The 17,605-nt window shown below is 40.8% G+C and overlaps 1 protein-coding gene across 6 annotated transcripts in view; it reads right to left on the bottom strand.

Annotated features, from left to right (window-relative positions):
• Positions 1-12,920: 12,920 nt before the first annotated feature.
• The window catches only part of ADGRG6 (adhesion G protein-coupled receptor G6), a 109,639-nt gene continuing 104,954 nt past the window's right edge, over positions 12,921-17,605 (bottom strand). For 5 of the 6 annotated variants that reach the window (XM_085575290.1, XM_085575287.1, XM_085575292.1 and 2 more), the window contains one exon: positions 12,921-15,657. In XM_085575290.1, coding sequence (XP_085431416.1) covers positions 15,479-15,657 — 179 coding nt within the window. In that variant the 3' untranslated portion in view covers positions 12,921-15,478. The remainder of the gene's footprint in view (positions 15,658-17,605) is intronic. The other variant, XM_085575288.1, reaches the window with a different exon arrangement.

The following is a 17,605-nucleotide window of genomic DNA, read 5'->3' on the forward strand; positions in this document are numbered from 1 at the left end:
CATAGAAGTTAAACAAAAAGAAACACCAGTAGTTTAGGGCAGGAAATTACAAATTGAAGCACTCAGTTTAAAAGGGATTATGGCTAATGCAAAATAGGCCTTTCACTTAGCACTTCTTTGCTATTCTGGCAACCAGGCACCAAAAGACAGTTACATTATTTGTGGCTATAAAATGCTATGAGCAATAAAGTCATGTTACAGGACTATCAAGCTGAGAAATAAAACCTTATGAGGAGACAGCTTATAGCACTTAGACTTGCTCCTGCCCCAAAAAAGGTGATAGAGAAATGAAAACAAGAACAAGCTCCCGAAAATGGGGAGAAAGCAGAGTGCCAAGGCCACAAATCATCTTCAGTTTTTCCAATCCTGTGGTCTGGGCTGTTTTGTTTTCTGAGAGGAGAAGGAACAGGTCTGGACTCCAGCAAGAAAAGAGCACACAGAGCCCTCAAAGTCTGCTAAGAATCATTGGGTCCAAGCAGGTAAACACGAAAGGAACTGCAGCTTTCCCAGGATGAGATCCAGCACTGTCCCCCTGACCTTGACCTCCCAAGTGACCCATAAAAGAAAAGCAGCAAGTAGAGTGAGACAACCAAAACCAAGGCAGAATTAGCAGAGAGATAGGAATGTGTGTGTTTGCACTCCTACAACTGTGTTGCTCGCCCCATGTAGGTGCATATCAGGTCGCTGGAGCCTGTGGGGATAATTTTGACCTAACCTGAGGTCTTATAGCACTGCTGTTACACTGAAATCAGTTGTGGTGCATTGCAAGACCACAGTGAGATCCTAAGTTAACTGCTCAGGTTTTTGAGAATGTTTACTACAAGTAGTTATAGACACTAGGAGAAGACCTCTTGCAGGGAGGTTTTATCCTGCAGCTGCATCAGTTGTCATTCAAGGCAAAGAGTTCAGGCTGTCCGAGGAAAATGTGTGTCTTTGTAACAATTCATAACTTAATTCTTTAGAATTCATTACAGGATTGGGAAAGAAGTGGCACGTGAGATAAATGAAGTGGGAAAAAGATGTATGGGAAGAACTTGTGATTATTAATGGAAACAGTTCAGCATAGACTAATTCCATCAATATGACTGTGCTTATTTATGCCAACTGAAGCTGAGATTGTTTGTTTGCTTGTCTTAATTGCATTTAAAAAGTAATGCATTCATTTCTAATCCTCATGTTTGCAGAGAAGTGCTTGAAAACGTAAGTGCATCTAATTGTTCAAAGAAGCAGAATGCAATTAGAAGACAACCTAGTGGTATTATTATTTAATCTTGTGGTACTTAGAGAAAATTATTCCTATTTTTGATCAGACTATTCTGAGAATTTGATTGACGTTTTGTATAATGGTAATTTCCTCTCATTTTTTTGATGCATCTCTCAAACAGTGTCAAAAAGCAGTAAACATTACTTAAGGTAAGCAATCTTTAGATTAAAAATTAGGCAAGTATGACAGAATTGGATCTAGTGAATGCAGTAAGTAAATACTCTGCTTATTTGGAGAAATTGATTGGTTACATCCTGTACAAGTTCCTAGGAATTTTTGACCCTAGAATTTGCAAATATATTTCTCAAAATTTCACAACAAGATATTTAAAACCTCTTTTGACCAAATGACCAGAAAGAAAAGAATTGAAATGCACGATCACATTGAAATTTATTACGAACTTTTAATTATTTTCAGGAGGATGTTTATCCAAGCAATTTAACATTGTAGAATGTGCTGGTTTGGCCATACTAGAGACTGAATTCTCCATCAGGCAGATACAGGACAAGAAGCAGCATGTCCAGTCAACCAAACCTTTTCTTACTTTTATGGATTGCCTTAAGTGGTGTTCTGCCAATGTTCAGAGAGTTACTACTTTTGCTGCTGAGTGAGACTATAGCAAATGTCTGTTTCCTATGGATGTTTTTTTCTGGGCTCCTGTTCTGGTTTCAGTTAGGGTAGAATTAATTTCATTTCAGTAGCTGTTACAATAGCTGTGTCTTGAATTTGGAATGAGAATGGTGCTGATAACCACTATTAAGGAGGAGAAGCAATTATTTTCTCATCCTGCTCAAATAATGTAAACCTGAAAGTGGTTTACATTGAAGCACTTGGATGTGGGGTGGGAAGCACAGCAGCTTTGCTCTGCACCTCTGTGTATCAAGTTGTCATGGGAAGCCTGTCTTCTTCACAGAGCAGTCTATCTGGTATGCTAAAAAGCCCCAGACACTATGCAAATATAGAAGTGAAGTGAAGTGGCAAAAATTGTTACAGATGAGCAATAACATCACAAAGACATCTAAAACTTATTTACCGAATATTCTCAGAGAATTTAAAGAAGAGGCTAAAACTGACTCTGAGATGGTTACAGGCCCCTTCAAATCACAGCCAGGTGCTCCAGAACTGGAGCAGTTTCAACTGAGGCATTTCTGCTGCAGCTATTTATTATTCAGTTCCTCCATATGGATTTCTTTTTTCCCTGCTTTTTCTTGAGGATGTTCCAATTTTTCTGAGCCCAACAGTTATCCAACAGGAGGTAGCAGATAGAGGGTTGACTCACACACCTCACACCAAAGAGTACTGCCCCAAGGAATGGCCTACAAGTCAAAAGGCCATTTTTGTTTTGGGGTGACACTGCTACAGGAGCTAGGTGGCTTCCCTGCAGCCCTAGTGCTTTGTGGAAGCCAGATGCAGGCAGTAGGTTTGAAGATGTGTTGAGAATTTAGTTTTGCATGCACAACATGTAAACTCAGTAACTCTGCAGATACTAGGTGAGACAAAATTCATACAAGCAAAGAGCCATATGAAACCCTACAAAACAGGTAAGACTGCTCATGAAGCTGCCTGAGGGGATGGCAGGAGGCAGAGGTAGCTCTGAGACTGACTACTGCAGCCTTACTTGTCCACTCAAAGGACAGTAAAACTATTATTTTGGATTCAGCCATACACTCCAGCCTGCAATGTCCTCAGTTGTTGGATCTCTGCACCGAGTGAGTTCAGAAAAACCTTCTTCTACTGCCTTAAGTTATTAGATCCTCTGGTGGAAATTCTTATTTAAATGGATTTTCCCTCTATTAAGCAGGAAAAAATTTCCAGAACAGGAAAAATGTGTTATCCTCAGCACTGCTTTCTGTCCGGTGGCACTGCTCAGGCACGGAAGGGCTTCTCTGAACTCAGGAAAGCACAGGCTTGAAATCAATGTGGAACAAGTGGTGATTTCTGACAAAAAATAAAATGTTTTGATCATTATTTCCTATAGTGGTTTTCTTTTCAGAAGCATAAATATGTAAAAGGAAAACATCTGTCAGCGTTTGTGTGTTTTTTGTATATACTGTTTTTGTTTAAAATTGAAAAGAGTTAAAGAATAATTAAAAATATATAATTTGTTAGCATATTCCAATAAAATATTTGAGACCTTTCCAGCATTTTCTCTTGCTTCTTTTTAATGCCTTTTTTGTCCTATAGCTTATGCATCAATTTGTCTGAATCTTTACCTGAATTTAAAGCCAATTATACTAGACAGAAGTTTCACATTTGGTGTGTGACAGATTTCCTAGGAAAAGCTTTGGTCATAACTTGTGATCTCTTTAGGGTCATAGGTGAATCTTGGTGACTTTTTTGCCTTGCTTTCCCTCTAAAATGCGTGTTTTCATGAACAGCTGCATACAGAAGTTGAACTGGGCTTATTGAGGCAAGCACTTGGCAGCCCTTTTCACAGAGAGGAAACAAAGCAAAGAAAGGTAAAACTTCCACTTTCGCATTTCTGACACTTCCGTGGCTACAGAAGGCAAATGAGCACAGCAGCCAGCAGCATGGCTTCTGGTAAAGGCTTCCCACATGCCTTATCACTGCTTCCTCCGCGGCTGCTTATCACTGGTAATTCCTCTGCATTTCCAGATAGGATTTTTCCTGCCTGTTTCAGTCCCTCGGGCTGAGGTGGTTTATTTTCAATCGTCGCGGATGCCGGCGCACCCCCAGCTCCCCGCAGCCCCGGGACGCGCCGGGCTTTGTGCCCGGGCCGGCTTTGTGCCGGGGCCGGTGCGAACAGAGGCCGCTCCGGAGCCAGCTCCGTGCTCCCCGGGGGAGCGAGGGACGTGCTGAGGGTCACGGATGGGTCTTTATCGCAGCCTGGCGCTGAGATAGACAGGAAGATCTGAGGGTGCCGGCGGGGCGCTCGGAGAGCAGCATCTCCTGCCTGCCTCCGAGCGCCGGTGCGCTCGCAGTGCCGGCGCTCGCCGGGAGATCCACGGGAAGTTTGAGGACAAGATGAGAGCCGGAATAATGATCCTGCAGAAACTGAGCTTTGCTTAGCACTGCTGTCAGGAGGAACATTTTGTTTCAGCGGCATAGCAACCACAAGATGAAAAGGGCCAGGCATGAAGGAAAGGGGAGATGTCCCACTCTGTAATGCAGTTTCCTGGGAGGGGAAATCCTGCGGTGCTCCAGAAAGATCCCACTGAGCAGGTTGAGCTGGGCTCACGGCATTCAGGATTTGCTAGTGCTCTATTGCCCTGGTAATGCCGTGGCACCTGTCCCTTGTCAGGCCCTGCTTGGTGACAGAGTGCAGCAGTAAGGATTTACAGAGTATCAACAAATCAGGCTACACGTTAAACAACTCACTTCTCCCTCGCTCCCCGTTTTTCAGGAGAAAGGTGGCTCAGAGGAGGGCACTGGCAGGTCCCTTCCTCAGAGGCCAAGCCATGTGCCAAGCCCCTCACAAACTGTCCCAGCAGGCTCATGGTCAAACCTGGACGTCTCATTGTAAGTCTGATGAGTGACCAGTCTGCCTGGTGCAGTGTCACAGAAGCCACCCTCTAGTGGATCCTAGTGGATCCTATCCATCCCAATCTGGCCTTTGGGACCAGATTTGGGATGGCTTATACATCAGAGTTTCACATTTTCAAGAGATAAATGATGCAACTTAGGGCTGCTCTTTGCCTTGATTTTTCAGTTTTGGCTCATTCCTGAGTCCTTACTATAAATTTGCTATTGGTTTAAAGTGTCTGATAGTTTCTTGCAATTGATGCATTGATCAGGACAAGTGGAGATGGTTGATTTACTTTTTAGTAAGCATACTTGCAGATGTTTGCATATCTCTCAGACAGAGGAGTGCCTCTTCATTCTTTCTCGTGCTGTAACTGATCAGATGCAATGCCCTTTTCTTTCCTCAGGACTTTGAAATCTGTTTTCATCTAAAACTCCACTGCCATAAACTTGGAAACAGCATTCCTTCTGCAGATAAAAGTATGATAAATCCAGCATGGTAAAGGATTTCTTTTTTTTTCTCCCACAAAAAAGTTCAGGTATTTTAAAACACTACATATGTGTTATCCAATGGTCTTGTAAGTTCATGTTCTGCCTTTTAAAAATTATAATTTCACTTTAATTCAGAGATCATTCAGCTATAAAGGGTACAAATAGCAAATACTATTTCCTCATTCCTCTACCCTGAAATAATTTATTCTTATGGGCAAAATCATCACAAAGACAATCATTATTGTTTTTTATACCACAAGTGCACCCAGATTCACAGGTACAAGAAGAAGCTATCAGTAGCATGTTACCCTTTATAAATCCCTGCATTCAGGTCCTGAGCACAGTGCTCTGCTACAACAATTCACCATGCATCAGCTGAGTGAGGGCTGGCAGCAGGCAGCTCAATTCTTAACTTGTTACAACTTAAAGGTGAAACATATTGGAGAAAAAGAGGTGGATGAAGAACATTCACCTTGGCAGTCCTAATGACTCAGAAGGATAGGGCAAAACTCTTAAATGACAATAACTTCATCGTAAGTCTGAGACACAAGATTTGTGGAAAGGGCAGTCTGAGTGCTTGAGGAAAGGTCCAACTTTGGATATGAGAGGCCAGCTGAGGAGAATACAGGTGGTGAAGCATCCACCCATGGCTTTAAACTTCTGCTACCTCACAGTGAAAAGATATGCCAAGGAACTACTCCAACTTAAAAGCGATCACTGTGCAGCTGAACGGATCCTGATAAAATGTTAAAATGGATAATCCATAGTAATTGTGCATTTTTGTTGCAATAGATAAGCAAGTTCTGGGAACCACAGCACTAATGCCCAATCAAGGTAGAAACCCTTAAACTATATGGTGAGGCCGTGCACAGTACTGGGTTCTGATCAACCTGATTAAAGCTGATGTTCCTCATCTTCTTACATAGTGTGGCTTAAGAAATAAATTGCAAGTGTAGGGCAAAAGAGCTAAAGCATACTTGTCCTGATTTAGCCGATATGAGGAAAACTATTTGTGTGAGTTTCCTACCTTACATGTGGGTGTTGGTTTAGTGGATCCTATCCATCCCAAACCGGATAAATGAAACTGTACAAGACAAATAACTTTTGTTTCCTGAACTCAGGCACTTAGTCATTAATAAGTAATTACTGCAGGTAAATGAGCCAAAACACTTCATAAAGCAATATTTTTTTTGTTTCTCAGCTATTGCATCTGCTGCTTTTCCACAACCACCTTAATATTAAAATGCTTCTCTTGGCATTGTGCCAGTCATGGAAGAAACAAGCTGGTTGAAGTAACCACATGCCAATCACAGTCACAGGGTTGCTCTACACACATTGAAATGTCTGGTTTATGGGAATAAGCTACTGCAGCTCCTATCATCAGGCAGCCAAATCTGTCGTGATTTGTGTGCACCAAGACAATTCAAGGTTTGTGTGCATAAAAATCCTGTTAGGCAGAGATCGAGATCTAAGGCGGAAGGACTCTCTGCCAAAGGGAGATTTTTTTTCCTGTGGTATGAAAAATAAAAAAAAAAAACAAGTCATTTAATTAAATGTCTCAGTATGTGGGTCTGGGTTGATGCTTTTATTTGCAAATATCCTGGAAAACTATCTGTTAGTTTCTGTAGCTTGACTTTGGGACAATTCAAGCTGGTGTTTTGTTTTTGTGATGGCTTGTGTAGACAGTGGTTCAGAAAAGAAAGCAGAGAACAAACATGTGGCCCATTTTTTCAGACCTGTCTGGGATGCGTATATGTGCTGGATGTGCAGTTTGTGTTGTTCCTTATATTCTTCCCATCCCATTGCCTGCTGACTACCTGCTGAAATGGCTACTTAAATAGGAAGCACTGCAACAGACTCTGTGACTGCATGCCCAAGTGTTTGAGAAGTTAATGCTTGCCTTCCCTGGCAAAGTCAAATTTTGAGTCAACTCAATAGTTTAAGTCAAATTTCTTCATGTGAACATTATCCCTGAAGCTTCTTTCTCACCTTCTTTTCTCAACCTAACCAAAATAAAACACTGAAATGCCTTTTGCAGCATCTTCAGTAATGAATTTATTTCTTTTAACTGGGAAAAAAAAGGCCTGTTGGTTTTCCTGGCAGAGTCAAAGGAGGTGACAGCTGCCATGCTCACACAGGCAACTGCATTAATTCATTGCAAAGGTTAAAAAGTAAAACAAATACCTAAAGCCCTGGCACAGATTTAATCTGGTCCATAAAAGTGCCAGAGAGAAGCCTTGGTTTCTAGTGAAAACAGCCCACAGAAGCCTATACTGGACATTAATCTGAAGGAAAATGGAACCAGAAGGGTTCTCAGGAGGGTGTCTATTTTTCCTCCCTGTTTAAAATCTCTGTCAAAATCAACCCTGAGATACATATGCCTAAAACCCCAGAGGTTTGCCAACCCACCTCTAAAAGGGACCAGGGCTCAGAGGTGATGTGGCTATAGTGCCTGCATCTGCTCCTCCAGCACATGTGCAGGTCAGTGCTGCACCACAGCATCGTGCCAGTGCCAGGCTGCTCAAGAGCTGGGAGGTTGTTGCTGTTGTGGCCATCTCTGCTTTACCTACAGAGGTTGTTCCTGTAAGTAAATGGTCAGGGGCTGTTGCTGCAGTAGGGATAGGCTGGTGACTAAAGTGGTTATTGGTAGTGTGGGAGTGTGATGGGGTCCTGTGGGGTCCTTGTTCAGAGGGGTGAAGCTATTTGGTGGATGTTGTTATGGACAAAGGGTTTGCAGATGAAAATTTGAGGGAGCGAATAAGACAGGAGAGAGGTTAGGGATGAATTTATTGTGGGAGCACCTTCCTCCTCAAATGGTGTGCTGTGTTAGTAAAAATAGCTCCATGTAATTAAAGAGGATCATCACCGGAGGTTGTCTCTGTGTCACCTGATACTGCTGTCAGTGTTGATAGCGGCATCCACATGCGTGGGTTTAGGAAGCCCAGGTTTAGCCTGTTCTTAGACATCTCCAGTGACAGAGGGTCTTCTCCTGAAAGTCTTTTGGTGCTTCACTAGGACATATCCTTCACCTGTGCCTTGTTCAGGAGGCAATTAATAGCATGTTTTTGGATTAGTCCCCAAGTGATGTCCAGTCTGATTGCAGCAAGAGGATCTCTTTGCATGAATGTAGGAAACTGCATATACTACATCTGATAGAATAAAATATGAGTGGAGGATTGCCTATTTGCTTTGAACTATAGCATGCTTCAGTTTGGGGAAAGCAAGTGGAAAAGTGAAAAAGACCCATCTTTAAAAAACACTGAAAAATCAATGAAAATACAAGAGCGGGATGTGTTAAAATCAGCTGGCTGTAATCCAGCAGCAGTATCCAACAGTCAAATCTCAGGGACAGGCTGCTACTGCCTGTGCTGATCTTTATCTGGTTGATCTTTTCTGCAATAAAATGTGCATTTGGCTTTTCTGTTGGTTCTGCCCATGATGTGAGTCTGTGGTGGTACTCCTGATGTGGAGTACGATGACAGACCCACATCACCATAACTCCATCTGAAACTGGTGCACAGATCTGGAGGATCTACTCTAGCTAAAATAAATATAAGTTTCCCATCTCTGGCAAAAGCTGTCACCTAACCATAGCAAGGGCTAGGGGCTGCTTTGGATGGCAATTTGAAGCCCCAGTCTGCCTGAAGCAATTTTAAGCCTCAGTCCTGTTAACAAGTATTAGCTGGACTGCTTCAAATCTTGCTCCACAGTTACCACCATCTCTTAGCTTTCATCAAAGAAAGGGTGAAGAAGATACTCATGGGTTGAGGTCCAGCAAGGCTGCTGGAACTCCATCCCCTTGATCTCCTTTCTGCAGAGCTCAGCCTGGGCCTGTGCAAGCACAGAACTTCTCTGAGAGCTCTTTTAGTTGCACTCTGCATGGAAAGTCACAGTACCGAAGCCCCTGCAAAGCTCTACAAATGCTATTTTTTTCATGCCCTCTTTTTGGAGCATCCTCACTGTCCTATACAGTTGGTTGTGGTTCTGTGACCCAGGCAGTGCTGCATAATCCCCAGATTCCCCTGTACTTTGGTAAATTCTAGAAAATCATTGTATCTGAGCAATGAGATGTTTGCAGCTAGACTGCGAGGTCTACTGACATGTCTGCATTCCTGGGAAGTGAGCATTAGTTGTAGGGAGGACAGACAAATTTTGGGGAGCTCATGCTGGCTCTTGCCTTGTTTAGAGCTGTGCTCATGTAAGGACACCAAAAGATGATGCACCAGGAACACAGCTGTGCTGTGACACTGAACTCGTGCTATACCAACACCGTGAATCTTTGGATAAATGATGGTGTAATGACATCAGTCACACTAATCTTCTGCTCTGCTGTGTACACCAAGTCTTGACCCTTTGTGGGACTCCCTTCCCACTGTTCCTTCCACAGCCACAGCAGCCATGCTCCAAAAAAATTAAGTAAGGCTAGAGCAGGCCATGTCTTTCCCTGCCTTCCCTTCTCCATCTCCCCCAGGCAACTTGACTCCCCTTAGCTTGGTGCTCATACAGGGACATGCTAGTGAGAGTCCATGGACAAGCCAGAATTGCAGATGAGACATTTCAATTTTGACAGGGTGCCACTTTCCAATGGAGCAGCTTCCTAGTCAGTCCTGCCCTATGATGGAATGGCCGTGGGGCAGCTTTACAGCTGGGTCTTTAGCCCAGGAGTTCTGCACCTTTCTTGAGCTGACTGGGTAATATGTGCCATGGGGAAGGAGTATGTGAACAGAGGAACCAGCTGACAGCAGATCTGTTCTGATGCCTTTGATGGTAAAAGTGCTAGGGAGGTATGGATCTGCATGTCACTGTCAACAGAAAGCTGCTGCGATGTTTTCCTCCTTGGACTATTATGCATACATTGAATTTCTGAGTCATAGGCTGACATTCCAGCAGATCAACTCATTTGCCCAGTATTGGAATAAGCCAGTGTACAAGCCTGAAATGGTGAGCTGGTTCTGTTTGCTCAGCTGATGGAAGTGTAGCAGTTGCTAATTCCATTGCATCCTCTCAAAGAAATAAAGGAGAAAATGAAACAACCAATGAGAGAGAATACAGAGAGACTCTGTATTGCTCTTTCCACTAACTATGCCCAAATGCAGGCAGACAGCTCTCTCCCCTCACTTCCCTGAGTGCAGAGTGTTTGCTTTATCTGGTGATGTAACTGCTAAATAATAGACAAACCTGGGATGAACTCTCCTACTTATTTCTGCGCGGGTGCACATATGGAGGAATCTTTCTGCATTTCCACTGGATTTTAACAGATTTATAACTAGAAATATGCCACTGCCCTCTGCTGGAAAAGCAGGAGCCAGACAAGAAGAAAAAAAAAAACCAGAGCAGAATCTTGTAAATATTATTGCATTTACTGCACTTGGTGCTGGAAACCCGTGAAATGCAGCAGGACAGGGACAGTCGGAGTCCTCTGACCACTGGACAGAGCAGGATCGACTCCCCTACCATGGCTGCCTTTTCCCCTCACTTTGGAGGGCTCCCAGATTGGGAGAAACCTGGCAGCAAAAGAAAACATCAGACTAGAGTTAGCAGGAGTTGCTCTTTCTCCTACACTTAATGTATAGAATACAGTTTGGACATTTGAGAACACTTTTATATCTAAAGGTATGGTTTTTAAGAACGCCCACCAGGAATAGTTGGGATAAAAAGTGCCAAGTCCAGACGATCTGTTACAATCTAAATAATCAAACTGGCATTTATTTGTAAGGTAGATCACTCAGCACACCTTGAGAAAACTGTGTCACTCAAAGTGCTGTGGTTAAGCACAGATGGTTGTGATTAAGCAATCCATATGGACAGCACCATCATGTGCACTCCCCATGAGTACTAAAACTGTTCTCTAGTGAGAACAACAGCAGCATTTGCTTTGAGTGAGAAGATGCATCTGAGGAAGGGTCATCCACGAGATTTATTTAACTATTTCTGGTGTGGTGCTTATCAGTCTGATTTCTTATCATGAGAGGAATTAGCTTCTTCCTGAACTGCAGAAATATTATTCTAGGTTAATCTTCAAGCATGGAAATGCTGGAAGTGTTGCCTTTAAGAACTATGACAGATTTTCAACTTAAAGCTGGAGAGACAAAAACAGTAGTTTAAATTGACATATGCACAAACAGCCACGGTGGTGTGTCCTACCTACGCCAATGGCCTTGTCTCTATTTTTGGTCAGGGTGACACAACCTGGGGAAGAGGCAAGAAATCATGTAAAAAGCATAAGATGCAAAGCAGGCCTTGGCAACTACCTTTTCCCTTCTTTCATTTTCAGTTTCCCTTTCTCTTCTTTTTTTCCCCCTTTCCCTTTCTCTAGCACTATATTGTCCTGAGGATGGAAGTGTCATGATGGTTCCAGGACATCTGACAAAATAAATGGACAGAGTAACCAAAGACCGGCTAAGTGGAAGGTGAAGGGGAAAACCTCCTTGGCACAGCAGCAGCTGGAGTTCTGGGCATGAAAGGTCTGCTCCCCAGACTGGTTTGCATGATTGACTTCCCTGGCATTAACTTTCAAGCCCTTTGCCTAATTTGCTGACCCTTATGTGGGTTTATGTCTTTACATACAGCAAATGCATAAAAACATACATTAAAACTTTTCATAATGACTCCATGAATGACACATTGCTGCCCTGTAACTCGGTAGCTGTCCCTGAAGTTACATAGATGTGTCTGATTATAGCTCAGCCTTTCAAAAGTAATAAAATTAAGTGGCATTTTATGTAACTCAATGGGTTACAGTAGGAAGCTGTTAACAGTAGAGGATTAAAATAAAATTGTTCTTGGTATTTAAAAAGTGATGAAATGAGGAGAAAAATAAATCCGCCCCCAAGAGCTGCAAATCATTCCTTACAAGTTTGGCATCTGCCAAAATTCTACTTGGGAAAAAAACCCCTGGGCTTCTTCCCTCAGAGGGTCCTCCCACACTCTGAGGCATAAAGCCCAAGGGTAGTGTTCACTGTCCACAGGCACACACAGACAGACTGTTCACAGGTGCACCCAGCAGCCTCATTATTAAGTGCCACTTTTCCCACAGGGTTCTTTTTAATGCTTTCTAAAAGGTATCACTGCTAAATCCTCATATTCTGTGCATTTTCTGTGATAAGACTTAAATGCAGGGGAGCAAATCTGACACATTTCAGGATATTTCCATCTTCTTTACAGGTAAGCAAATAAAGGTAGGCCATTAGTGTGTGACATTTATTGTTTATACATTAGTGTGTATTAATCAAGTGATTGACTGAATGAAAATTTTCAGCAATGATCAAATGAAATTATTTATAATGAGGGACTACATTCAGCTGGAGAGAAACATATAGAAAGGAGTAACTCCTGAGTTTTAGATTATTCATTTGCATTACTTTAAAATATCATCCCAGCATATTGACTGTTGTAATGATTTTCTTTTAATTTTGTTATATGACTGCCACTGTAAATAAATGAGATTGCACAACTTCCAGGCCATTCACTGAATGTGGCATTAAGTAAATTACAAAAGGGAAAGGCATATTCTGCAAAATGTCTTCCCCTGATGAGATGGAGTTAGTCTTGCACATTTATTTCCAACATTTTGGCTAAGTGTGTACCTGTCTCAAGTAAAAAACCACAAGATTATTTTCCAGAATTCCACTGTGTAATTTTTGCCATTAAACACTAAAAAGGAAAAATAAAAGTCAACCAGTCACTATTAAAAGACTTTAATTATTTGGAACACTAACATAAAAAATGTTTACTTGAAAAGGTTTCTTTCCATTTTAGTCCATCTTCAAAGCTGTTACATTATATTTCACTGACTAGTATCACAAATTACACTGACAAGTTTCCTCAAAGTTGCAAAAGATAGAGCTACAGTAAATTGTTTCACAAGTTATTTAGAAAAAAACATGTAAGAAATTATTCTTTCCCTCTTTGTCTATGATGAAGCAGAAACTTAGCATTAAAGTAAAAAGAACAGTCATTACAGTGCTAAGTATATTTGACATATTTAACCTCACAAATAAATAAATATGTACAAGGGAGGTTACAGCATGTCAACTGCAAAACAGAAGCTTTACATTGTAGAATTGAGAGCATTCAAGAGCAGCTAAGTGACACAGACAGTTTAAGATTACTACATGGTAGTAAAAAAAGAGAAAAAAATCTTAATTCAGCAAAAATACAGGTAGATGTACATTAAACTTACAGGTTACAGCTCAGCTTCATTCAGGATACTGTGTTTTTTTTTTTTTATCTGTTATGTTTTATTGATTCCTCATTTTTTTAAGGAATGTTTGGTTTTCCTTCTCTTCACTTTTGAACATCTTAATCAGGTAGAAATCTCACAGTAAGCTGCTATGTGAACACTATTACCTACAGTAGTTAAGCAAATGGAAAGATAAAATATAAGTTCAGCAAATGATGTACATAATCTCTGCCTAAATGATTTCAATTATTGAAGATACCTGACAACACTCATCACTGTTATTAATTACAGTTTGAGTGAATGGGGCTGACTTCCATTCATAGACACAAACGTATTTGCAGCTGTGAGGCCGAGGTTTGGTTCAGGTCCATGTAGTGACAGCAGTGTTCCTCATGGAATACATGGGGACATCCTCCTCCCACCAGGTGTTTGCAGCCAGGGCAAATGTGCCATTTGTGCGGTCACAGCATTAAATGATCTCTGCACACAAAAGCACGTGCAAAGAGCAGGGAAAGCACAAACCCACATCCCTAATCACTGAGCATCCACCTGCTTGGCAACTGAAAAATCTCAGCACAATTTTATGCTCTCTGAATTCAAATAATTAAATATGTGGCTAAAAATATTTTGGTTAAAAAAAGGGGTAATTTAAAAAATTAAAACATTCTCCTCTGAATGCAGTGCTTGGAAAAAACTTTTATGTTTCAGCATATGCCTTCAGAAACGTGCAGCTACAATTTTTATGAAGTTTGTCATGGGGTGAAACACAATTCATGAGGAGAGATGACCTTTTGGCACTCAAGGTCACTTGCTAATATGTCACACATTTATAGAGAGTAAAACAAGTAACATTTTATGCTCTTGTCTGTTCTCTGTGCACACCTCCCCCCCTACCCCCCAGTGCTATTATGGACACAGTATAGCAATGTGAAATTCCTTAATATTACCTCAACACTATTTAAACTCTGTGCATCCAAAAACCTCAAATCATGTCATTGAACAGGGCAACAGAGGGATACTGATAACATTACGTGCCCAGAAAGACGTTTATTTTTGGTAAACATGTTCCAGATTATCCTAATGTTGCAATGCCATCTGATGGAGGTGTCTATACACACAGTATATGTGAAGTACAGAGACTGACAAACTCATGGGTTTACAAATAATTAATCTTGCATTTAAATATTTAAACTTAAGTTTTAGCACCGTCTGTAGTTTTTAGATTGTCTCTTGTATGCATTGTGATATTTACTGTGTGTGTTATTATAGAAATATGTGTAGAGAGAGTTCTAGGTACATATTTATATATCTATATATAGTTGAATGTCTTTTTGTTATTTTGTTTTGTGAAGAGAACATTAAACATAGACTCGAGATGGAAGACACTACATTTCATACATACCAATCAATAAATGTTGAAACACAACTCTGTGTAAACTGTTTTTCTATGTATATGGATACAAATTTGTCTGCATTTACAGCATATGCTGTTTTGGTGACTAAGTCTATCTGATCAGGTCTATTTAGGCAAAAATAGTTTAAAATAGCCCTTTAAGTGGTGCTAGGGTTTTACTAATTTATGAATAAAGAGCACTAGACATTCAAGAAGCAAGAATCTAACAAATGCCATAGGGAAAATCCATATTTTTCAAAACAAAAAGACCATCAGCAAACTGCTCAATAAAAGCTTGCCTATACTGCATGACATGTCTGCTATTTTCTCCAGGAGTCAAGACTTCTGTTTGGATTATATAATTTAAAGTTGCTCTTCAGTCTTAAAAGATATTTACACAGGATTACAATTAGCTGTCCAGGCATCATGCTGGCTGGCACACATTTAAAAACAGCTCAATACCATGGTAAAAAATTGTCGTTTCCCACAACAGTAAAAACTTAAAAAAATCAGTCCTGAAGTGGAAGCTGTTTGCAGGAGAACACTATAAACTGGGAAAAAATAACTGAATGGGTCATACTCTGTGACATCCAATATTCTCAATTCCAGGAAAAATTTTTGTATTCCTTTGATTTAAAAATAACTCAGTAAATCAGAAACCGAGTTAGAATTTTGTGCTGCGACTAAATGTGTCAGACATGATGATATTTTTATAGAAGTTGTCGGAGTGAGGATTGCAGTATCCTTTGACTTTGTCAATAACCTGGTGGACAGGGATGATTGATGTCTGTTCTCCATCCTCTTGGGCAAATTTTGAAGATGGCTTGTCAAGGAAAACATTCTCTAAGAGGAGGAAAAAGCAACAAGAAATAGTTAGGGCTTCTTAAGCAAATTCATAGTTTAAAAGATGTGTCACTCTCACATTGATATGCCTTCAATTGCCACTACTGCTGAACTAAATTATTGCCCTAAAAGTCAGCAAAAAACTTTTTGGCTTGAGATTGCTTCTTCTAAATTCTTTTGAGATACATGGTTTTGTGGGCAGACTTTTCAGGTATCTCTTTAAATTATCCCTCTATTATTTTGCCTGAAGTGTTACTGACTCCTATGACCTTTTAATATATTCATTTGCTGCTGATGCTCTGAATCTTACAAACCAAAAACATTTTGATAGCACTGGATCTCCATAAATAGCATCTCCACGTTAAAGTACTGTAGAATGACTGTGAAAAGAATTATTTCAACAGTGGATGTTTTGAGCTATGCACAGAAATAATATAATCTGTGCTGAATTTAGCAGAGGATGTCTTTCATCCTAAAGCAGATAACCAGAGCCAAAACTTTGTGCTTGCCTGGCCTCACCTTGTTTTTTCCATAATGTGGAGGGTGCAGACTGAAAAGTGTAGGGAGGAAAAGATGCAACAACTGGGCCTCCCTTCAGAGTCCACAAACTAGATGTCAAGGGTGAAGGTGAAGAGGTAAAGAAGCAAGGCAATTCCCAGCCAGACTGGGAAAGTCTGCTTCGGTGGCTCTCATTAGTGTCATTCAGAGAATGGTCAGTAGGTAGAGCTAACGTAGCGAGAAATAAGAAGGAGAGAGCTTGTATCTAATTTTCTTAAGTATGCTGTCCTAACCAAGCTCTCTTTCTTATCTGTTCCACTGCAGTGAAGCTGGAGTTAATTCCCTGAACCTGGGCAAGATCTGTACCACTGTAAGCCAGCAGTAAGGTGGAGCACCCTGGGAAGTAACGTTTCTATAAGTGACATTTTTGATGGCTGTTTACAAGACCTTGGTGAAGTCATCTCCGAAAATTCCTTGTTAAAGGATCATTTAAGAATGAAGCATACTACTTGAACCAAGATTTCATTAAAAACTTTTCTTAGAAATAAACCAACTAGAAATAAAAAGAATAGTAACCCATCCCAGGAAATGTCATGATATCAAGCCATAGAAGAGCACGAAGTGTTGCAAAAGATAAATGGATTGCAGACAGAGAAATCAAAACAGTTTCACTCGTTAAAACAGAAAAAGGCATGTTTGAGGCTTATCAGGATGATTTTTCAAAGCACGCAAGAATGTTCATTAATTGCAGTGAGTAACACCATGTCCAATGGTGGAGTACTGAGAGCCTTTCAAATGTATGCATCTACTAACCAATGGCTTCACATCTACATACAGGGTCAAAATCTTGTATCCCTGAAGTGTGATCTGTATGACCAAATTCTCTGCAGAGATAGTCTTAGTTTCTAATTCACTGAAGGGTTACAGAGGGCATTTAAGGACTTTCTACAAGTAGTTTGGTTTGGGATTGTAGACAGCTGGGGCACAAGTTGCCGTAGTGACCTTTTTTGTTCACCCATGAGGGTTCATCCAATATTTGTGTTGGTGCGTTCTGCATTCAAGCAGCAATTCATAGGTTGGCTTTAAGTAATATATAATTCACCAAGAATAATTTTGGGTGCTAATGGATATAAAAATCTCAATGTCTAGAAGACTGGTCCAGTAATGGCTGTAGACCCAATATAAATATATAAAATTTTCTGTAATAACTTTGATAAATACTAAACAATCTTCTGCAACTCAATCATATTGTTTTTGCTTTTTAATGTATGCTTTGTGTATGGGTGTTTCAAGATAATCTCCTTTACCCAGACTACTGTACACAGGCATTAATGTCAGGACATTAATGTCTGTTTTCTAAAATGGGATGTTCTAAATGCTGTGTGCCCCATGCAGAGTGCAGACACCCAGAGTTTGAAGCATGCTTGTCCTTTGATTCTGCATCAGTGGT

The sequence above is a fragment of the Lonchura striata genome, chromosome 3 (genome assembly GCF_050655825.1).
Source record: "Lonchura striata isolate lonStrDom1 chromosome 3, ASM5065582v1, whole genome shotgun sequence".
Classification (NCBI taxonomy): domain Eukaryota; kingdom Metazoa; phylum Chordata; class Aves; order Passeriformes; family Estrildidae; genus Lonchura; species Lonchura striata.